Below are 24,946 nucleotides of genomic sequence, written 5' to 3' on the forward strand. Positions count from 1 at the left end.
GATGGAGAGGCAATCATGAAAACGAAGTCATTTTTCATTGTGGTGAGATTTTTTCATGAAATTTCAATCACCAACTTTGTTGCTAAAATGGCAAAATACTTGGTGTACTCCCACCCATATGGGGAGAAATGAGCATCACAGTAACATAAGAGATATCTGAGCTAGTGTGGAAAGATTGAGGTGTTCATTTGTCCCACATGCTTGCTCAAAGTGGAACAGTTGAGAAAGAGAGTACTTTTACAAACCCTAAGCCAATACACTTAAGCATGAATTGTGGACTAATTATGTAGATGTAGAAGTCACACAAAATTTATGTAGAAAAGTAGTAGTGTAAAAATTACAAACTTGTGTCAAGAATATTGGTTAGAAAGTTACACTATGTGTAATCCTCAAGGGCAGTTTGCATTTGGAAGCACGTAGAGTAGAATGTTTACAGGGTATGTGTGAAACATTGTATATGATTATGAACTGGCCAAAGATGCTAATGTTAATATTATACCACCATGTCCAGAATGTAGATAAAAAAATAAATCACCAGCAGCAAATAAAAAAATTGAAAAACCTTAGAAATATTTCAGAAAATAATCACCCTTATAAAATGAAGGAAAAAGATGTGCAATATGATGGCAGGTACATTAGAACAGTATTTTGCTAATCACATACAGCTGTTCAGACCTGGTGGAAACTTGCAGTAACCGGCAGATAAATTCAAAAAATCTCAGTTAAACAGTGAGAAAGCACATTTGGAAGTTGCCAAAAACCTATGAATAAAATTTAATATTTTTCGATCTCGCAATGAAGTTTATATTGTTTTAACAAGTGAGAGGCCATTTAAAAAGCTTTCTGAAAGTGGGACCTGTCATCATCTACTCAAGCCTTAGAAGATTGTAGTTTATTTGAATACAAGGCTCTGCAACAGATTAAAATTTTGAAACCCTTTTAGTTTACCACAAAAATAATGTCACATGTCCTCTGACTGACAAACTTTTCAGTGTTTTGCCACCTTTGTGATTTTGTGCTTTCATATTTCCAGTAAGAAACCACTAGACCAACTTAAATGTTCACTTAACACAAATATAGGATCAAACTTCTAGGTTTACTAAAGAAAACCATTTGACTTGTAAAATCTAGATGTAAGTCACCAGAATTACAGTTTATAGGACACTTACCTCATACACTGTCCATTTATCATCTTTTGTGGCAGGTTGTTGAGTAAGACCAAGTGTGAGCTGATTCAAGTGCTGATCTTGAACAAGTACTTCTGGCTTATCCATCCATTTACTTATTTTGATTTTTCCAACTGGACATCCTATGTCTTTGTACATGCTGAAAATGTGAATTTGTTAGTTCTGTTCACTGATAATAAACTGTTCATTTTTAAAAATACACAGTCTTGAAGTCTGTTGCCCCGACACCAGGTAGTCATGAAACAAGACACCAGGCGATCACAAAACAAGTAGCAGTTTCAAACCATGAATTAAAAGTTTTATATCAAACCCTTCTTCACAATCTACAACAGTTACGTTTTGTCTTCTGTCAGTATCTCATGAAAATGGGCAAGATGCTGATATCAATTTAGCAAGACTGTAAATAGGTATTTACATAATACAGCTTCAGCCAATATTTTCTTATCAAAGATGATCTTAATTCAACATATTCAGGCTAACGAGCACTAAGATTTTAATGATTCTACATAGAATTTGCAGCTCAGTTAGCTCCCATTTCAACCACAATGTACTCATAGATTCTCAAATAAAAAATTCTGCACAATGTGAAACATAGCAAAACCAGGTTATTCCACCCACCATTATTCTACTCCTTTTTAATACTATTTTTTTTGTTTATCTGTTGACTATGTCCATCTAAGTCACTACTCATCATAAGCTAATTGAATAAAAAACAAACAACTGGTCTTATAAAATAGCTGAATGCTTTATTGAAGTTACAGAAGATCTAGAAATATCCTGATAAAGAGATAGCCTTTACGTAGACTTTTTAGATCACTGTATTACCACTTGTACAATTTTTCCTTTAGTTTCCCACTTTTCTCAGACAGTATCCATAAATTTTAGACAGCCTTAGTTTTAGGTGGAACAGTGTTGAAATTTTTATTACAGTCATTATTATTCAATTATAACCACCTTTGTACAATGTTTTTAAAACAAAAAATTATTAGAAAACATCTTCACAACAGGTTAGAAACAATAGCAGAGGTGTTTGATTTAATAGCATTTCACTCTTGTGTTTGCATCTATAATTATCTAAAAAAAATATAGCAGTGCACTCTGGTATTTGTATCTACAATTATCACAAACAAGCAAGATTAACTTAATTTTTCCAATGGGTTACAATGGGTAGTGACTTTGGCCCATCCTGTATATATAAATACTGTTCGTACAATATTTTACGTAACCTTATTGCACAGTCTGCTGAATTTAATGGTGTGTTTAATTTTTCTTAAAACTTTGTTAATGAAGAGAAGTTATTACCATAATTCTAGTTGTCTCAATGTCACATGACTAGAAAAAAGTCAAGAGCTAATCAGTAAATTTTGAGGGGATAGACACAGCTAGCCTTGATTTCGCTCTTTACAATAACCAGTCTCATTTTTCCATAAACTAATTATGTTAGACAATATCTGAAATTAAATTTAAGCCACATACAAAAATATTTTCATTACTTGAGATTTTGCTTAATTCCTACATTTGACATTATTCTTTTGCTGCCTTAATTTTTTTAAAAAATCAAATAGGGCCATTAGTTTTCCGAATCATCCATTTATAATTAAGAAATTTTCTAAAGTAGCTAAATTATGAACCTGGAGATTTTACACAAAAATAATTCACCATGGAGACATAGAGAGTATTAACCAAATAATAATATGAATATTAATACTTTTCTAATCACCTACTATTCAGTTAAACCAAATTATTCTTGAGTTGAAAAATCAAAAGTCTGCACTAAAATTTTGGCAATATTATAAATAGGATAGAATGCTACTAATAGTAAAGGTGATATATTGAGTTGCAGATATGCACAATGAAAAGACTGTTACACACTGACACACAGAGCTTTTGGCAACAGACTTCTTCAGAAAAGAAAGGAAAATATGAGCACGCACGCGTGCACACACACACACACACACACACACACACACACACACACACACACACTGCATCTGGCGCTCTGGCCATACTGTAACTGTGGTGTTGAACAAAAGCACCGGTATGGGGTGGGGAAGGGGGAGGTAGCAGGGTACAGACGGGGGAGAGAAGAGCGCTGTCTGACAGCACGTGCACGACTAGATGGTGTCAGGACAAGGTTGATGCAGAATTGGGAGGCTGTGTGGATGAAGCTGGGGGAGGGGAGGAAATTTTTTTTTTTTTTTGGTGGGGTTTAAGGGCGCTCAACTACTGAGGTCATTAGCGCCCAGTCACCGTTGTTAGAGCACATGGAATCTAGTAAAACTCAAGGGGAGGGGGGACGCCAGAATGACCTGACAAAGATGCAGATAAAAGAAGTAAAAAGGTTAGATATCTTTGGACAAGCCAGTTAAAGTTATAAAACGCAGAACATGAGCAGCTGCTCGAGCGTCGTCAGCTAAAATATCCGGTAAAGTAGATGGCAGGGACAGGACAACACGAGATTGACTAAAGCGGGGACACGACAATAAAACATGGCTCACTGTGAATGCCTGACCAAAAGGGCACTGCGGGGCTGGGTCACCGGAGAGCAGGTAGTGGTGGCTAAACCGGCAATGCCCAATCCGCAACCTGGTCAGAAGGACCTCCTCTCGCTGAGATGGTCGGGAGGAGGTTGTCCAAGCAGTTGGGAGCGGTTTTACTGCCCGGAGCTTGTTTCCTTGGAGGGATGACCAAGCATCCCACCACAACGACACAAGCCTCTTACAAACATCCCCACGAACGTCGGATGACGGGACACAATGGGAGGCTGGCCGAGGCAGGAGGACTGCAGCCTTGGCTGCAGCATCCGCAGCCTCATTCCCAGGCACTCCTACATGTCCGGGAACTCACAGAAAGCTGACAGGAGAACCATTATCAGCGAAAGAATGGAGGGACTGCTGTATCCGTTGAATCAAGGGATGGACCGGATAGGGAGCTCCAAGGCTCTGAAGAGCCCTGAGTGAGTCAGAGCAGAGTACATACGAGGAATGGCGGTGGCGGCAGGCATACTGAATGGCCTGATGGAGAGCAAAAAGCTCGGCCGTAAAGCTCGAACATTGGTCGAGGAGCCGGTATTTAAAGGTGGCGGCTCCGACGACAAAGGCACAGCCGACACCATCGTCAGTTTTGGAGCCATCGGTGTAAATAAAGGTGTGACCGGCAAGTCGAGCACGAAGTTCGACAAACCGTGAGCAATACACTGCAGCCGGAGTACCCTCCTTCGGGAGTGAGCTGAGGTTGAGATAAATATGAACCGGAGCCTGGAGCCAAGGTGGTGTCGGGCTCTCACCCTCTCTGAAGGTGGTAGGGATGGCAAAATCCAATTGTCGAAGCAGGCGACGGAAGCGGACTCTGGGGGGCAGCAGGGCAGACACATACAACCCATACTGACGGTCAAGAGAATCGGTGAAGAAGGACTGATAAGAGGGGTGGTCGGGCATAGACCACAGCCGGCAGGCATACCGACACAGCAGTATGTCGCGCCGGTAGGTCAATGGTAATTCAGCAGCTTCAGCATAAAGACTCTCAACAGGACTAGTGTAGAAGGCTCCGGTCGCAAGACGTAACCCCCGATGGTGGATGGAGTTGAGACGGCGTAAGAGGGATGGCCGAGCAGACGAGTAGATGAAGCTCCCATAATCCAGCTTCGATCGGACTATGGACTGATACAAGCGAAGCAGGACAGTGCGATCCGCTCCCCAAGATGAACCACTAAGAACTCTGAGGACATTAAGGGAACGTGTACAACGGGCCGCCAAATAAGAGACATGCGGAGACCAACACAGTTTCCCGTCCAACGTGAGCCCTAGAAACTTAGTCGTTTCCACGAATGGGAGAACAACGGGACCGAGATGTAAGGATGGTGGAAGGAAGGCTTTATATCGCCAAAAGTTGATACAAACTGTCTTCTCTTCAGAGAACCGGAAGCCATTTGCCACGCTCCACGAGTATAGGCTGTCTAGACAACGCTGAAGGCAGCGCTCCAGGAGGCATGTTCTCTGGGCACTGCACTAGATCGCGAAGTCATCGACAAAGAGAGAGCCCGAGACATTAGGTGGAATGCAATCCATAATTGGATTGATCGCGATGGCAAAAAGGGCTACGCTCAAGACGGAGCCCTGAGGCACTCCGTTCTCCTGGAGGAAGATGTCGGACAATACGGAACCCACACATACCCTAAACTTTCGATCCGTTAAAAAGGAATCAATAAAAAGGGGCAGGCGACCGCGTAGGCCCCACCTGTACATAGTGCGGAGGATACCTCCTCTCCAACAGGTATCATAAGCCTTCTCCAAATCGAAGAACACGGCTACCGTTTGGCGCCTTCACAAAAAGTTGTTCATGATGAATGTCGACAAGGTCACAAGGTGGTCAACAGCAGAGCGGCGGTGACGAAAGCCGCATTGGACATTGGTAAGCAGCCATCGAGATTCAAGAATCCAAACTAACCGAGCATGAACCATGTGCTCCATCACCTTACAGACACAGCTTGTAAGAGAAATGGGGCGGTAACTAGAAGGAAGGTGTCTATCCTTCCCGGGTTTGGGTATAGGGACAACAACGGCGTCACGCCAACGCATGGGGACCTGACCTTCGGTCCAGACGCGATTGTAGGTACGAAGAAGGAAGCTTTTGCCCGCCGGAGAAAGGTGTGCCAGCATCTGAACGTGAATGGCATCTGGCCCCGGAGCAGAGGACCGGGACAGTGCAAGCGCATGTTCTACTTCCCGCATAGTAAAGGGGGCATTATAAGTTTCCAGATTCAGCAAGTGGAAGGAAGGTCGCCGAGCCTCTTCTGCCTCTTTCCTGCGAAGGAAGGCAGGGTGGTAATGGGTGGAGCTTGAAACCTCCGCGAAAAACCGGACGAAGGCGTTGGAGACAGCCACAGGATCAACGAGGACCTCATTACCTGAGGTCAGGCCAGGTACCGAGGAGTGGGCCTTAATGCCCGACAGCCGGCGCAGGCCACCCCATATGACAGAAGAGGGAGTAAAACTGTTAAAGGAGCTGGTGAAAGAGGCCCAACAAGCTTTTTTGCTGTCTTTGATGACTCTACTGCATTGCGCTCGGAGTTGTTTGTATCCAATACAATTCGCCAACGTAGGATGGCGGCGAAAGGTGCGTAAAGCACGTCATCGAGCACAGATAGCATCTCTACAAGCCTCGTTCCACCAGGGGACGGAAATGCGACGTGAAGAAGAGGTAGTACGAGGAATGGAACGTTCGGCAGCATTGATGATAACAGCCGTGAGGTATTCGACCTGACTGTCACAACTGAGAAAATCATGGTCCGGAAAGGTCGCCAGGGAGGAGTAAAGTCCCCAGTCAGCTTTCGGTATATTCCTGCTCGAAGGACGTGGGGATGGGGTGTGGTGCAGGAGACGAACGACACAGGGGAAGTGGTCGCTCGAATAGGTGTCAGAAAGGACATACCACTCGAACCAACGGGCAAGAGTGGTAGAACAGATCGAAAGGTCCAAGTGGGAGTACGTATGAGTAGAGTCCGAGAAGAAAGTCGGGGCACCAGTATTGAGGCAGACAAGATTGAGAAGGTTGAAGACATTCGCCAAGAGTGAGCCTCTTGGACAGGATGCAGGAGAGCCCCAGATGGGATGATGGGCATTGAAGTCGCCAAACAATAAAAATGGTGGGGGAAGCTGAACGATCAGGTGCATCATGCCAGCCCGACTAACAGCAGATGACGATGGAGAGTAGATGGTACAAACTGAAAAAGTAAAAGCAGAAAGAGTAATATGGACAGCTATTGCTTGGAGTGGGGTGGTCAATGGGATGGGATGGTAATAGACATCGCCCCGAACGAGCAACATGACCCCACCATGAGCTGGGATACCGTCCACAGGGGTGAGGTCATACCGCTCCGAGGTATAATGGGTAAAGGCAATATGGTCAGTTGGGCGCAACTTGGTTTCCTGGAGACCAAGGACGAGCGGACAGTGCAGGTGGAGGAGCAGTTGTAATTCCTCCTGATTAGATCGAATACCTCTTATGTTCCAATGTAACAAGGCCATCGCTAGTCAAAAAAGAGGGGGAACGAGACGGGGGAAGAGCTGGTCACCTCGACGGCCGCGGAGGGCCAGGTGTCGAGGGAACAACGCTACAACTGGTGGGAGGCGGATCCTGTTCCATCGAGTCGTCGCCAGCTGCGGCCGCTGTCCCTGGTTGCGTAGGAGGGGCATCATCATTTGCCGACGAAAGGCCGGCGGAGCGCCTGGCAGCAGAGCGTCCCGGCAAAACTGAGGACGGCCGGGAGCAGCGACTCACGGATGGAGCGTCAGACGAAACGCGCCGGGGTGGAGAGGGGGATAGAGACTTCTTCTTGGAGGCCTTCTTGGAAGGCCGAGGAGGCACAGGGATGGTGGGCTGGACCCGAAGAAGGTCTTCACGCGCGGGGTCCGTTTTGGAACGCCGGACCTCGGAAGCTGGGGTCCGGAACGTTTCCCCGACGGACGCGTGAGAAGAGGATCGCTTCTCAGGCGGCAGGGGGGGGGGGGGGGAGGAGGAGGAAGGGTGGCCCCTGGGGCAGAGGGGCGGGGGCCACGGGGGAGGAGGATTTGGAAGGGAGGGATTTGGGAGGCGGAGCCAGAGACCCCGGATGGGGGGAGGAGGCGGAGGGGGGACAGGATAGGGTTAAGGATACCGTGGAAGGAGTGGACACAACTGAGGCAAACGAAGTGGTCAACGGCACGGGATGGAGGCGGTCATACTTCTTCCTGGCCTCAGAATAAGAGAGCCGATCCAAAGTTTTGAGTTCTTGTATCTTCTTCTTCTTCTGATATGCGGGGCAGTCTGAGGATCTAGGCGAGTGGGTGCCAGGACAATTAACGCACCGAGGTGGTGGGGTGCATGTATGTTCCTCACGAAGAGGACATCCACAATCGCCACAAAGGGGCTCAGCCTCACACCGTGATGACATGTGCCCAAAGCGCAAACACCGAAAACAGCGCATAGGAGGCGGGACGTAAGGTCGCATGTCGCACCGGTAGCACATCACCTTTACCTTCTCCGGGAGAACGTCCCCCTCAAAGGCGAGGATAAAGGCCCCGGTGTCGATGCGATGGTCTTTGGGGCCGCGCTGGACTCGCCGGACGAAATGCACGCCTCGGCGCTCCAGGTTGGCCCTGAGCTCCTCATCAGATTGTAGCAGGAGGTCACGATGAAAAATAACCCCCTGTGTCCAATTTAGTGCCAGATGCGGGACAATGGACACTGGGATGTCCCCTAGGTGGTCGCACGCCTGGAGTGCCACCGACTGTGTGGCAGAGGTGGTCTTTATTGGAACGGACCCCGAACGCATCTTACTGAGAGCCTCGATTTCCCCGAAGATGTCCTCAATGTGCTGAACAAAGAACATGGGCTTGGAGGTGGCGAACGTCCCCCCATCGGTTCGAGAACAGACCAAATAGTGGGGGAAGTACTTCGCCCCAAGCCGGCGGGCCTGTCCCTCCTCCCAGGGAGTGGCCAAGGGGGAAAGGGCAGGAGAACCAGAACTAGAAACAGTACCTTTCCTTTTGAAAGACTCGGCCGCTGAGTGACCTGATACGTGTTGACATTTCATCTGTGAAACGTCCACCCCGATACCACCCACTCCGACCAGGGGCTCTCCCCACGGGCGCCACCCAGCCTCAGCAAGGGTCACCTGGCAGGATGACCGTTGCCGGGAGTCCTGATGCCCCAAGGAGATGGGCATCTACTCCTTGGCCGACGTGGGGAGGGTGCAGCTCAGGTATCGGCAGTACGATCCCTGTGTTGTCAGGGGGCTACAACCTAGAGGGTACATGATGACCCCACCACAACGGGCTGGCTACCGTGCTGGATTTCTGGTGCCATGGAAAGTCCATCATGATCGTAGGTGCAGATGGGGACGCACTATGGGCGTAACTTGTACAACCCATCAGGCGTTTAGGCCCAATTTGAGGAATAGTGGGTATGGTTACAACGCCGGTACAATGCTGAGTGCCAAGGTTTTAGTGCACTGAGGACCAGTGGTACACCACGTAAGGCGTCCTTCCCTAAAAGGCTCGTACTTCTGTAGAATTTTGAAAAATGGAGGTCAAACCCCAAGGGGGACCATCACATGGAAGGCCGAAACGGTTGAAACTCCTTTTAGTCGCCTCTTACGACAGGCAGGAATACCTCGGGCTTATTCTTACCCCGGACCCGCAGGGGGGGGAGGGGAGGAAAGGCTGTATGGGAGGGATTTTTTGGTTTGGAAGGAATGGCAGATGTCTAAATGCAGGCACTCTTTGCGATTGGTTGGTGTAATGTGGACAGAAGTGTGGATGGAACCATCAGAGAGGATGAGGTCAACATCCAGGAAGGTGGCACACTGTACTGACGAGGATCGTGTGAAGAGGATGGGAGAGAAGGTGTCGAGTTGTAAAGCAGTAACAATAGGGCATCTTGGCCTTGAGCCTAGATGAAGAAGATATTATCGATGAACCTAAACGAGACCATGGGATTAGGGTTTTGGGAGTCTAGAAGGTGTCCTCTAGGTGTCCCATAAACAGGTTGGCATAAGGAGGTGCCATGCAGGTACCCACGGCCGCATTGTAGATTTATTTGTGTACCTTCCCTTCATAGGAGAAGTAGTTTTGAGGAGGACAAAGTTGTTAAGGTGTATAAGGAATGATGTAGTGGGTTTTGAGTCTGAAGAGTGTTGGGAGAGGTGGTGTTCAAAGAGGCATAACCATGGGTGTGAGGGATGTTGGTGTATAAGAAATGTGGCATCAACAGTCCCTGGAGGTAAGGGTGTGGAGTTGATGGAGAGTCAGTGATGGAAGGGTTTGGTATCTTTGGTCTGGCAGGCTCAATTACAGGCAGCTGGATGGAGTTGTTATCCTTCCGATAAATATTCCAATTTGGACTTACGATTTCATGGCTATTCATTTATGGTTCCAGCAAACTCTCTGTTTTTAATACTACCTGAGCATTAAAGCCTTCAAGTAGCAATACTAATTCTGAGACTTTTCCTTGGGTGCTCCTGAGCTATCTCAGCACAACTCACAACCTGCCCTTGCAGCTGTACTTCCACCAGTACCTCTTCTCCTACTTTCCTAAGTTTCTCTTTTATACTCTGCTGGTCTAGCTACCCCAGAAGAAAAGGATATTGTGGGGATGGGGCTTACTCACAATCTGCGTGATTATTTCCGGGTGCTCTGTTTTGAAATTTCCTAACAGGTAAAAACTTTGCACCAGGCAGGGACTAAAACCTGTGACCTTGCATTTTGTGGGCAAAGGAGATGATGTTCTGGAAGTAAAGCTATGAGGGTTTGTCATAAGTCATGCTTGTATAGCTGATTCAGTAAGAGTATCAGCTGCTAAAGGCTAAGCAGGACTGAGTTCCAGTCTGACATACAGTTTTAACCTGCAAGGAAGTTTCAAATCAGTGCATGCTCTTCTGCAGAGCATTCCGGGTCATTGAGGAAGCTTAGAGAGGCAGCATTTCTGATAGACTGCGGAATGATTCCAACAAATAAGGATGACTAAGCATTTTATGGAGGATGCAGTCACCCAGTTTTTTTCCCTCAGTTCAATTGCGTGGAACAGGAAAGGGAACATCTAGCAGTGGTGCAAAGTACCCTCCATTGTGCACAGCAAAGTGGCTTTCAGAGCTTGTACATAGACGCAGACATACCAAATGTTCAAAACATTTTCATTTGGTGCCATTACAGTACATTAAAATACACAGAAGTCTTATTTCTCAGTGTCACATTAGTTGTTTTGACTACTCCAGTTTGAGTTGCATGAACATTTAATTTTTAAGTTTGACCTTTTGAATCGACACAGAATTTCTGTAGGGCTCTGTAAGAACTGTATTAATGTGCAGACCACATAGTTTGGCTACCACTGACACAGAAACCTGATGAGTACTGATTACACGGTGATAGATAACTGTTATTTCTAAATTTCACCATTTTAAAAATACACAATTAAGTACTACTTACAGCAAGTCACTTTGAGCAACCCCATGAAATACTCTGAATATAGCATGAGTGAACTCTATCATTGTTGCTGGGTTTATGGAGGTGTCATAGCAATTACTGTAACCTGTTTCATTTGGTTTTAAATGAAACTTCTCCAACCATTCCTCACCTGTAAACAACAGTCAAATCATACTGGAAATATAATCTGTAATTAGGAAAGACACAGATACACAGAAAAAAAGTAAGTAATAATATGAAATCATTCGATGTAATTAAGCAGCAGCATTAAGGGGGCAAAGAGAAAAAGAAATAAAACAGCACAGCACATCTGCCAATGCTATTATTAAAAGAATTTGTGACAAATATTCCTATAGAATGGAAATCCATAATCTAATTGTAGTTTTGAGCCAGGATCTCAAATCCTTATTGTGTCACCTATTTTTGTAGGGATATTCTTGCTTTTGATATGCTGGGTTGTGATGAAACACTGGATCATAGCAAGATGGAATAGACCCACTTGCTATAGTTTCAGTCATTAAATAATTTTTTTCTTTTCTGTTTCCTATTACAGGGAAAGGTTGGGTAAAATGGCTGGGGGTTGGCCACTGTATGTTTTTTGCCGTGAATAGTGCTTCTTGCCTGCGAAGAAGTGGTCAGACTAGTTCTAATATACACTTTCTTTGTTGGCAGTGAGTTGTTCCATTATTTTTTAGTAAAAGATTTTATAATTTTTATTCATTTGACATAACATATGTCATTCACATTATTCTCAATTACTTATACGCAGAGTAATATGTCTTACCCCAATGTTTAAACAATGTCTTTTTGTTTGCAAATGTAGTTTCCTGTAGTTTCTTTCAATTTGGCACCTTCATCTGTGAACTACTAATGCCACCATGGTGCCCAACTGCAGCAGTACATTTTTAATCTGTTTACCCCAATAAGAGTTAGTTACTACCATACATCACACTTAATATTGCACACTGACTTCTAAATATTTCTATATACAAAACTATTACCCATCATTTTACAACTTGATGACAGAGGCTGGAAATCAGAGTAACAACACTGAAGCCTGTTGTGAACAAAAATGAAGGTAAGGCACTAAAAAAATGATTGTACGCCTACATTAGAATGAAGAGTTCTGGAAGAAATATAAATACCTAACATTAGTGTAACAAAGATTTTAAGGTCAACATGTACAAGTTTTTTGATACATTTAAAACAGTCTAAGATAAACAATTTCATCGTCTTCATCACATTTATAACCATTGGCAGTCCAGTCCAAGAATAGTGAAGTGTTTGTACTTGCGGTAGCAAGCAGGTGGCATTACTTCAGCTAAAAAAGGATTGCTGTCCACTTTTGGAGTATATATGTGCACAATGAAAAATGTTTGTCATATTCATTATATATTTTTTAACTATAAATATTTAGTATGATAGACTATAATATGTAGATTTAAATATATGAGCGGCAAGCTTCTATTAATAATCATGTTTTGGTGAAAATCCAACTTTCTTAGAGCAGGCACTTTACCCTCTGTCCCCTTACATGAAACAGTTAAATTATTATCCTTAGTGTATTAAACTAAACTTTATTATTGAATGTATAATTTTTAGACCACTAATGATAACAGTATAATTAGTTTTTGAGAAAACATTTTCTTTGATGAAATATGCTAAGTGTACAATTCACTAAAACTGTATGCTCCTCAAAATTTGATGCCACTAATAATTATCTGTTTTAGGATTGACATATGTTAATTGTAAACTCTTTTTTCCCACTTTCTAATAACATTTAAATTTTTCCAAAAACTACACATTTAAAAAATTATACTTATTCAAAATTATTGTTTCCAGATTGTTTAAATCTTAACATATAATCCAGTAAAAATTCCACTGTTATAAATTTGTCAGCCAATTTTTATTTTATAATTTTCCTAGAATAACATGTTAGTTCATAACCATTCCAATAAGAAAATTTAACTTTCCAGAAAATCCTTGGTGTGGACTTTGGCAATCCCAGTACACACTAAAATTTCCACATCATAAAACAGTGTCTATTATTTTGTCATTTTTCAAGTTTTAGTGTCTTTAAAAAAGAAACAAGCTGAAAGCTGTAAAATGAAAACCTATAAAGGAATTGTAATGCTGCTGCCTAAGGAAGAAACTGTGATTCATATAAAATCTCTGAGGCTCCAGACTCACTGCTACAGGGACACACACACACACACACACACACACACACACACACACACACACACACACACACACACACACACACATGTATCGACAGAGCAAGAACATGTGTGAATCAACCATCTACTGCACTCAATAGTAATGAAAACAGAGGAATCGAGACTTCAAAAGAAGAGCAAAGAGGTCTCCCTTACATTGGAGCAAGTGCGGGGAATGAAATTCATCAAAGAATGTCTGCTGCAGTTCCAATGCTCAGCCTGACCTTTGCGAAAATTGCTGCCAGTCTTCAATAATGAGGGTATCTACCTACTGGCCTGTGATACGGGTAATGTGGTGTGCCATTTCACATAATCTGTCATCGGTCGATGACATCCATCCCTCCTCAAATTGCTTGTACCATGCCTTGATCCTTGCAATGGACATTCAGTGCTCTCTGTCCAGTTGTGGTATTCTTTGATGAATTGGCAGTACTCTTTCTGCTGTCAGGACCCTTCTTTTGAAGCTTCCATTTCTCTGTTTTCAGTCCAATAGAGTACAGTGGATGGTTGACGAGTGCAGGAGCTGGCTCTGTAATCACTTAGGTGTATGCCTCTGTCCCTCTAGTGGTAAGTTTGGAGCCTCAGCATACTTTCTTCTGTCAGCAAAGGCACTACAGTCCCTTCAGCAGTTTTCATCGTACACATTTTAGAGCCTCTGTCTCGTTTCTTTGTGAGTGATGCTAATATATAGTTTGTAGTTAATTGAGGCAACTTCACTGCCTTACGTTGTTTTAGTATTTTTTGTCTCTGATGTCTTTTTTGTCAACATCTCAAATATAACAGCATTGTGCTTTACCATTTTGTAGTTCCTCTATTACACACATCTTTATATATGTGCTATTCACAAAGCATGTCAGCCTGTAGGAAGCATTCAACACATAAGGTTGCAGAGTAAGTCAGTGCTGGACATTCCATACATACAATCACAATGTAATTAGTCTGTCAGGAGTGAGCATTTGATCAATGCCACCATTTTGTTAACTGGACCAGTCTGTTCATTCTTTTTTTGTCATCACTAAGCAAGTTACTATACATTGTCTGTGTTGCCACTTGTGAAACTTTTTTAGATCACTTGTAGACATTGTGAGCTGCTGACTTGGTGATATTAAGTGTCAAAGTTACTAACCGAAAGGCTGACTTGGTGATATTAATTGTCAAAGTTACTAACCGAAAGTTGATCATCGTAGGTTTAAACCATTAAATGCAAATGAAATAAACAAGTCAAGTAGATTGTGTTGTGATGTTATGTCATCATTTACTTTTGAAAGACTCTATTAATTAGCTGATGAAGAGTCATGAAGATGAAAATTTATGAGACTTGAAGAGCCACAATGACAGGCGGTAAATTTACATCATCACTCATGTGCAATAGAGCTCACTTTTTTTAATGTGTAATATTTTGCAAATAGTAAATGCAGACTTGTAGATATATTGTGCCTTATATTTTCAGAAGACATTCAACATTGTTCCACAATATCAGCCAATAATGAATGTTTCCAGACTGAAGATGTAAGAAGTGCCTTCAATAAAACTACAGCCTTAAGGATTATTTTCTCTGCTATGCAGCTGTCTCAAAGAATATTTGACTTAGAGAATCTAGTATGTTGCACCAGATGGCAAATTTTAATAGAGACTAATGTAGCTTGTTTTGAAATTTCACATGATGCAACGAGGAAACTATGGTCAGAGTGGAATTTATTGTGGGATACTTGTCCATCTTGTTAACACAACAATTTTTATTGATTACTGGTTTGTAATTTCACAGAGTTTTTTCCAGATCTATGGAAACAGAAGAAAAAATAACAGAAAAGATTATAACACACACATAAAAAGAACACATAATGCTATCATACAAACTGCTCTCTGCAGCAAATATGAGTGTGTAAAATAATGTGGAAGTAACTGCCATAATTATCAGTCAATGTGAGTAGACTAGCAATAGCCATAATTTGTTGTTCTACACTTTACAGAAGTTGCTGCCAGTTACCATGAAACTTGATACATTCCACAGTCACAAAAGCTCTTCTCCCTGATGGGCTTGGTGGAACATGATGTATAACTGAATGAATGCATCACGAGTGTCGTGTTTACCTTTCTGTGCACAGTATACCTCCCATCGCTGAGTTCAGGTGAAACCTGCTAACTAACCACAGTTGCCTGAGGTGCAGCATCAAATTTTCATGTGTCAATGACACAATGTGGCACAAAACAGTTTTCAAAAGACAAAGGTTGGAATGGTAAAAAGTATAACCAATAACTTCCAGAATCAAAATGGCAATGACAACAACAGAAATGCTGTGATTTTAGGCATTCCTGTCATATGATTATTTTGAAATGTTCTCGGGTATTCGACTGGTGGTGCCATCCAAATGGTGCTGACTGTGCTGATTTGGCAGAAGCACACAATTAAGCTTACTTGTTGCCATCTGCAGTTCCCTCCCACTTCCAAACTCAGGTCCCCAGTACCTGCCAGTCAGTGTGTTACTGGGTTATGAGTCGCTTTACTCAGCCTCTGCAGCACCACTGTGGGGTCGGATCACTGCTGATGCATGATGCAGAGGAGGTATGTCTACGTGGTGTGAGCTCAGCTCATCAATAGGCATCGCACAAATGGAACTTCTAATAGACTGTCGTCATGTTTTGAGCATGCTGGTAACTGCTGTCTTTGTCATCTCATTCTGTACCACGACCTTCACAAATTCCTTTAAAGCACAATTCCAGCAAGTGCTGACCTGTTTGAGCAACTTGGTGCCAGTATAATCCATGCTATGTCCATTGGAGATGTAGTGCTCCATCACAGCCAACTTTGTCAATTGACCTTCATCTATGTGATACGTTTCCCATATTGTCTGGACCATCTGACCTAAGTATATTTTTCCACAATGGCACGGGACATAGTAACCCATTTCTAGTAGTTCTAGGTCATTCCTAACGGACAAGAGCAAGGCTTTTTTCTTGGGTGGTGGGTGAAAAACACACTTGATGTTACTTTTCTGGAATTTTCAAAGCAGGCCAATAGATCCTGAGATTGAGTTTTAAAAGAATGTGTAGATCTGGCTACACCTTCCGACACCCAGCATTGAGCATTTACAAAGATTTCTCAATGGTACTGGGCTCCTTACTTAGCTCACATTTATCGCAAATCTCTCACCCAGCACAAAACCCCAAGTGACTTGAGAAAAGAACAGGTGACTCCAGTGTATAAGGATGATAAGAGGATGTACCAACGAAATTACAGACCAATATCTCTAACATCAGTTTGCTGCTGAATTCCTGATCATATTCTAAGTTTCAATATAGTAATTTTCCTTGAGATTGAGAAGCTTATGTTCACAAATCAGCACAGTTTTAGGAAGCATCTCTCACATGAAACTCAGCTTGCCCTTTTCTCAAATGATATACTGCGAACTACGGAGGAAGGGCTGCAGGCAGATTCCATATTATAGCTTTCTGAAAAGCATTTGACATTGTGCCCCACTGCAGACTGTCAAGAAAGGTATGAGCATGTGGGATATGTTTTCAGATATGTGAGTGGCTCGAACACTTCTTAAGTAATACAACCTAGTATATTGTCCTTGACGCTGAGTGTTCATCAGAGACAAGGGTATCATGAGTAGTGACCTAGGGAAACGTGACAGAACCATTATTATTTTCTATATACATAAATGATTTGGTGGACAGGGTGGGCAAAAATCTACGGTTGTTTGCTGATGATGCTGTGGTGTACAGTAAGGTGTTGAAGTTGAGTGACTGTATGAGGATACAAGATGACTTAGACAAAATTTCTAGTTGGTGTGATGAATGACAGCTAGCTCTAAATGTGGAAAAATGTAAGTTAATGTGGATGAGTAGGAAGAACAAACCTGTAATGTTCAGGTACAGCATTAGTAGTGTCCTGCTTGACACAGTCACATCATTTAAATATCTGGCCATAACACTGCGAAGTGATATGAAATGGAATGAGCATATGAGGACTGTGGTAGGGAAGATGAATGGTTGACTTCGGTGTATTGGGAAATTTCTAAGAAAGCGTGTTCATCTGTAAAGTAGATTTTATAAGATGCTAGTGCAACCTAGTCTCGAGTACTGCTCGTGTGTTCAGAATCCACACCAGGACGGATTAAAGGAAAATATCAAAACAGTTCAGAGGCAGGTTGCTAGATTTTGTTACTGGTAGGTTAAAATAATATGCAAGTATTGTGGAGATGCTTAAGGAGCTCAAAAGAGAATCCCCTGAGGGAAGGCAACATTCTTTTCAAGGAACACTACTGAGAAAATGTGGAGAACTGAAATTTGGAGCTGATTGCAGAATGATTCAACTGCTGGCAACATACTTTGCACATAAAGACCACAGAGATAAGATCTGACAAACTAAGGCTCATTTGGAGGCACATAGACACTTATTTTTGCATCGCTCTGTTTACTAGGGGAAAGGAAATAACTAGTAGTGGTACAAGGTACCCTCCATCATGCACTGTATAGTGGATAGTGGAATGTGTATGAAGGTGTATTTGTAGATGTAATACTGAAGTCAGTATGACTGTGTTAGTTGAACAAGCCTGCATCCTCTCTTACAGAGAAAAACTTGTTTATTTTTGAATGTATCTTATGGACTTTAAACTGCAAAACCAAGCAAGCATAAAATATTCAAACATGAAAAAATCTATCCTGTAAGACAATTAAATTCACCTAAGGTCAATGAAAGAAGGTATGAAAAGTAAAAATGTTTCAATATCCAAGCAATTCCAACAGTGGAAATGTCCTATTCTAAAGCCCATTGTTGGAGTGTTTGATGTCAGGATAAGCAGTGTTTTATGCAAGAAAACATATGTGCTCTGTTTTACTACAATGAAAAGCTGGGCTATTATTTTGTTCCAAGACTTCCTTACCTCCAAACATGATTAATTATATTATTATTGAGTTCCTGATGTAAATCTACAACAATAATGTTTGTATCACCTACAAGCAAAACTTAAGAACTATTTGCAGGTACATATACTGAAGAAAACGTAATTTTTGACCTCAAGCAGTTTATTGTGAATGACTTGACACTCATTCTTCCACCAATTTGTATCTTAAAGATTAAGCATTAAATGTCCTGGTAAATGAGGATAAAAACCCAAAATTTCTTAATGAGAGTGTAGCAAGATTTGCAGGTATTTACTTTACACAATGTTCTGACTACTTTCATCTGCTCAATAACTACTTTGTATTCTTTAAGTGAATTGTCTGGATAGATACTTCTGTAAGATTACAGGCAACAAAAACAAACAAAATAATCTAAAACTGTTGTCTTTATGTCAACAAAATGAGAGACGCTTCTAAGAGTAACATATGCGTAACTGGTCTTGATTAATTTATGGTGTGTTGAGTCCATGTTAACTTTTTATCCAACTGGATCACAAGAAATTGTACATAAATGTTTCATTTAGAGTACGACCATTAATATCTCCCTCTGGTGCTAGCAGGTCATTTTTGCTGTTGAATTATTCTGTTGATTATTTGTTTTTATCAATAGTATTTCTGTTAAATACAAATCTCAGTAGTTGTACAATGAACTACAGTTCAGGGAACTTTTTAATTTGTTTGCCAGCATTTATTTTTCACTGGTTTCCATTTATTAGATGGTATGTTGAATATGACAAAACAACTGAAAGAAAGTAGAACATATGATACAGCAGAAATAAAACATAGTTCATTGATAACATCTTGCTAACACAGATTTCTGAGAGGCATTTTGGCACTATGCTACATTGTTGACTAGTAACCAAGATGTGGTTATAATGGGGACTCTTCACAATATGAGACTGCACTGATGAACATGTAAATATCATCTATCATAAGGAACATAAAAATCTAGAGTAAGACAAAAAAGAGTTATAGAGTCAGAATATTTTCTTCAGAAAATTTGGAAAGGAAACAATAGAATCTCTTTTGATAAAACATATTTGTGTATACATATAAGTAACACTTACGCAAAATCTGTGGCAAATACTCATTGTAGACGATATGTTGGTATTCAGCAATAAAAATTCTGCGGGCCTCTTGGTATATCTTCTCATCGTTCCAGTGCGGGTTCATGGAATACAATTCGTGAGCTATTCTGTTGTGTTCTCGTAAAAATACAATTTGAAGTGCTGACAGCTGGGTATTTTGATTCACTCGACCATCACCTGGTTAAACAGTTTCATCACACACTAATCAATGTACATAGAGCCTTGACAGAATCGTAGCCAGTGCAATTAAGTTAGTGTAGAGTGTGATAGCTTAGTCAAATGTACTTAGCTTTACATTACCAATGGTAAACACTGGGAAAGAAATTTTAAACCGCCACTAATTCAAAGGAAATTTTAAATACATGAAATGCATTGATAAAGTAAGTTTCAATGGCTGATAAAGAAAACAAAAACATCTAAATAAGCAATATTTATTGGAATATTTACATAAATTCATTGGTTACTTCTCAGCATAGTCACCACCATCAAGGCATGTATAGTAATGGAGCACCATCAATTGTATGCCCACGTCATAGAAATCTGCCGCCAACATTCAGGGCCATAAAGTCTGTACTTCAGAATCATTGTGGAAATGTTTCTATACCAAAAATGTTTCATGAGATGGAAGAGATGAAAGTCACTTCGGACACATTTGGGGTTGTAGGGTTAATGATCGAAGCTCTCTCATCTAAACTGATTCCATACATTTTGTGTGCTATTGACTGTGTGGGGTGTTGCACAGTCAGGCACAAGCATAATACCTCTTGTCAACATATGACATCTCTTGTTCTGGATCACCCTCCTCAGATTTTTCAATGTCTTATAAAACCAGTCAGCATTTACGGCATCCCATCACGATAAAAACTCACACAGGAGGACACCACATTGATCCGAGAAGACACTGCACATTATTTGTTTGACAGAGAGTGTCTGCTTGAATTTGGCCTTGACTGGTGAACCACTATGCTACAAATGCACAGACTGTTGTTTTATTTCTGGTGTGGCATTTGACACCCATGTTTTATCCCAAGTCAGAACATGGTCAAAAACTCCTCACATTTTTAGTGTACCACTGTAAGAATGCCAATGCTGTGACCCGACATTTGGTTTTGTGCTCCTCTGTCAGTTGTCTTAGCACCTATCTTGCACACACTTTGTGAAAACCAAGCCACTGGGAAACAATTTTGCACAACAGTGAGCGGGACATCTGTGGAACTGATGAGAGAGGTCTGAAATTGTGAAGTGCCGGTTCTGCATAACTGCTTGCCACACACTTTCCACGAGTTCTGGTGTTACCAGGGTTGGTTGGCCACTACGGTCTTCATCATGAGTATCAGTTTGTTCCTCTGTGAACTGCCTGCACTATCATCTAACCATACTGATACTCATAATGTCATGTCTATACAAGTGGCACAATTAGCAATGATTCTCTTCTGGAGACTGCTTCTGAGTGTGCAAAAGTTGGAAACTGTACAAACCTCACAGCTGGTGGGAGACAATATCAGCGGAACCATTTTATCCCATCTGATCCACGAATGAGGGTGGATCGCAAAAGTCAAGGCACAGATGGGGATTGCATTGTTGTTGGCCCCAAGTGACAGCTGCAGTATGCATGTATAGGTGCTTTGCATTTGTTGAAAGTGTGTACCTTGCAAATTATGCTTCTCACTTGCTTATGCAGAATTTGTCACTTACCACCACCATCAGCTATGACAACTCACAGCAAATGGAACAGAAGTTCACTGAGCCACTCGCTATGATCAACTTTAATGCTCACATTAGCTACGGCATTCACAGCACAGCACTCAGAACAGTAATGAACTGCCATTGGCTGTTGAAGAATATATGACATTGGTGTGCAGAAGAAGCCTGAACTCAATCACCATCATTCATGATACCAACTATAGCACTGTGCGAAAACCACAGCCATCACAAAACTGAAACTGCAGTCCATTGTTCCCACATATCTCCTCTCTCTCTCTCTCTACTCTTGTATTTGACATTCCTATCCAACTACTTGTACCATCTTTGAACACAATCTGATCTTACTTTCAGGATGCACCTCATATGTTATTAACAGCACCTTCTACATTACGTCATCATTAATTCACACATTCTGCACCACAGGTACCATAAAAAAGAAAGAACTTCAAGGATGTGGAATCTACATCTACATGTACATACATTAACAAAGTGTAAGAAAAACATAGAAACTTAACTAGTACACAGTTTTAACAATAAACTTTAACTGTACAGCTTGTCATTATTTGTACCCATGACTGTTAAATGTAACCTAGTAACCCACAAGGAAAGTGAAATGTAGCAAGTTTGAATTTAATATATTTGTTGTTTTCTGCTACTAAGAATAATTTTTCACTTTTTTATTTTATATCTAATGCAATTGTACACATAACAAGTAATTTCTACAGGAATTTGTAAAATTATATCTAAAAATAAAGATGATGTAACTTACCAAACAAAAGCGCTGGCTTGTTGATAGACACACAAACAAACACAAACATACACACGAAATTCAAGCTTTTGCAACCAACGGTTGCTTCATCAGGAAAGAGGGAAGGAGAGGGAAAGATGAAAGGATGTGGGTTTTAAGGGAGAGGGTAAGGAGTCATTTCAATCCCGGGAGCAGAAAGACTTACCTTAGGGGGAAAAAAGGACAGGTATTCACTCGCACACACACACATATCCATCCGCACGTACACAGACACAAGCAGACATTAGACATTGCTTATGCAGATTTTGTGACTTACCACCACCATCAGCTATGACAACTCGCAACAAATGGAACAGAAATTCACTGAGCTAAAATGTCTGCTTGTGTCTGTGTATGTGCTGATGGATATGTGTGTGTGTGCGCTAGTGTATACCTGTCCTTTTTTCCCCCTAAGGTAAGTCTTTCCACTCCCGGGATTGGAATGACTCCTTACCCTCTCCCTTAAAACCCACATCCTTTCGTCTTTCCCTCTGCTTCCCTCTTTCCTGATGAAGCAACTGTTGGTTGCGAAAGCTTGAATTTTGTGTGTATGTTTGTGTTTGTTTGTGTGTCTATCAACATGCCAGTGCTTTTGTTTGGTAAGTTACACCTTCTTTGTTTTTAGATACAATTTTACCATGTGGAATGTTTCCCTCTATTAAATTCATATCAGGAATTTGTAAAATTGTTAGTTATATAAGATCTCAGTTACACTTATACTGTAGCTCAGTTGTTTATATTTATCTTCCTGATTACATTGATGCACTTAATTTTACTAGAAGCCTTAGGAATTATAAGTAACAGCTAATTGAAGCTTCAACAATGATGTATAATGGGAAGAAACATTTTGTATATGAAGATGGTATCTGTAAATATATATCTGTATATCTAAAAACAAAGATGATGTAACTTACCAAACGAAAGTGTTGGTATGTTGATAGAGACACTAACAAACACAAACACACACACAAAATTCAAGCTTTCGCAACCCACGGTTGCTTCATCAGGAAAGAGGGAAGGAGAGGGAAAGACGAAAGGATGTGGGTTTTAAGGGAGAGAGTAAGGAGTCATTCCAATCCCGGGAGCGGAAAGACTTACCTTAGGGGGAAAAAGGGACAGGTATACACTCGCACACACACATATCCATCCGCACATATACAGACACAAGCAGACATATGTAAAGGCAAAGAGTTTGGGCAGAGATGTCAGTCGAGGCGGAAGTACAGAAGCAAAGATGTTGTTGAATGACAGGCAAGATATGAGCGGCGGCAACTTGAAATTAGCGGAGGTTGAGGCCTGGTGGGTAATGGGAAGAGAGGATATATTGAAGAGCAAGTTCCCATCTCCGGAGCTCTGATAGGTTGATGTTAGTGGGAAGTATCCAGATAACCCGTACGGTGTAACACTGCGCCAAGATGTGCTGGCTGTGCAGCAAGGCATGTTTAGCCACAGGCCAGCACATCTTATATATATGATGGTATCTGTTCTTTTGGACATGTCTGAAAGAACAGATACCATCTTTTTAAGACTTACCTTAGGGGGAAAAAAGGACAGGTATACATTCGCGCGCGCACACACACACACACACACACACACACACACACACACACACACACACACACACACACACACACACATATCCATCCGCACATATACAGACACAAGTAGACATTTGTAAAGGCAAAGAGTTCGGGCAGCTCTGCCAGTCTTAGAGTACATTTGGCAAGAAGTTTACAATATAGACAACTCAAGCACACTCAAGCAGTAATCTGCAATGGGAGCCACAGGCGTTTTGTAAGGAGTCTCCCCTAAAGACTGACTGCATTTTCCCAGTATCCTACCAATAAAGCAGTTGCTTTACCTGCAGCAGAGTCTTGTGTAATCTTTTGCTTAACAATTACTTTATTTATACATTTGTGTTGGCTACTGCTGTCATCAGATCAGAACTTAGAGCTTGTAAAACTACATTCAGTGTCATCAATAACACCTACACTTGAGTGAAGTATAACCAATCCCCTCATCCCATTTCATACCCCCACAAATTATTACACCCAGATATATGTTGAGTTGACTGATAGAAGTTCTCATTATTATTGTCATGAAATACTACTTTTCTGCATTTTATGAAATGCTCCATTTTACATTTTTGCAAATTTAAAAGATGTTGCCAATCTTTACTCTACGTTGAAAACTTATCAAATTTTGAATGAATATTTGTACAGCTTTTTGAAGACAGTATTTACTCGTAACCTCCCCACCTCTCGAATCTTTAAAGAATCAAACTCCCATGTAAAAGACATGTTTAATATTTGTTGGAAGTTGCAAAATGCTTTCATAATCAAACATTGCATGAGTGTAGTCCATTTAATGGGTGCTCCATTTTAAAAAATATAGTTTCTTATGTATTCTACCTGTATGATGTGAAATCTTCTGAACTATGTGCACACAGTGACATAATTCTGGAGGTATATTCAGGAGTATAAAGGTGCGATCAAAAAGTTCCTGTTCAAATGCTGTACAATCCAAAATCGATATGGCAACTACGCAAAATCTTTGTGAGAACTGAGGCAATCATCCCATCAATGCACCAGGTTGAAGATACCCATTTGGTAAAACACCATGTCTGGCTGTGTGAAGAATTCTGTAACAGCCTGTTGCACATCCTCATCTGAGAGGAATTATTAATTCTTCAAAGGCCTTTTCTAAGGGCTGAGGGTATGACAATCACGTGGAGAAGGATCAGGACTGTCAGGCAGGTGCTCAAGTGTCTCAAACTTGAGTTTGCATAACTCTGTGTTATGACGTATATGGGGACGTGCATCATCGTGAAGCAGCAGCAGCCGGCCGCGGTGGTCTAGCGGTTCTAGGCGCGCAGTCCGGAACCGCGCGACTGCTACGGTCGCAGGTTCGAATCCTGCCTCGGGCATGGATGTGTGTGATGTCCTTAGGTTAGTTAGGTTTAAGTAGTTCTAAGTTCTAGGGGACTGATGACCACAGATGTTAAGTCCCATAGTGCTCAGAGCCATATGAACCATATGAAGCAGCAGCATCCCTTGGAGCACCATTCCACAACAGTGGTTTCTGACAGATGTGC

At 41.8% G+C, this 24,946-nt stretch overlaps 1 protein-coding gene across 1 annotated transcript in view; it reads right to left on the reverse strand.

Moving 5' to 3' along the window:
- Window positions 1-24,946, reverse strand: part of LOC124717096 (peroxidase-like) — a 198,619-nt gene that overhangs the window by 42,296 nt on the left and 131,377 nt on the right. Inside the window, exons 8-10 of the mRNA XM_047243801.1 lie at window positions 19,341-19,538; window positions 11,150-11,297; window positions 1,170-1,326 (exon numbers count right to left, since the gene is read on the reverse strand). Coding sequence (XP_047099757.1) covers window positions 1,170-1,326; window positions 11,150-11,297; window positions 19,341-19,538 — 503 coding nt within the window. The remainder of the gene's footprint in view (window positions 1-1,169; window positions 1,327-11,149; window positions 11,298-19,340; window positions 19,539-24,946) is intronic.

The sequence above is a fragment of the Schistocerca piceifrons genome, chromosome 9, assembly GCF_021461385.2.
Source record: "Schistocerca piceifrons isolate TAMUIC-IGC-003096 chromosome 9, iqSchPice1.1, whole genome shotgun sequence".
NCBI classification, from domain to species: Eukaryota; Metazoa; Arthropoda; class Insecta; order Orthoptera; family Acrididae; genus Schistocerca; species Schistocerca piceifrons.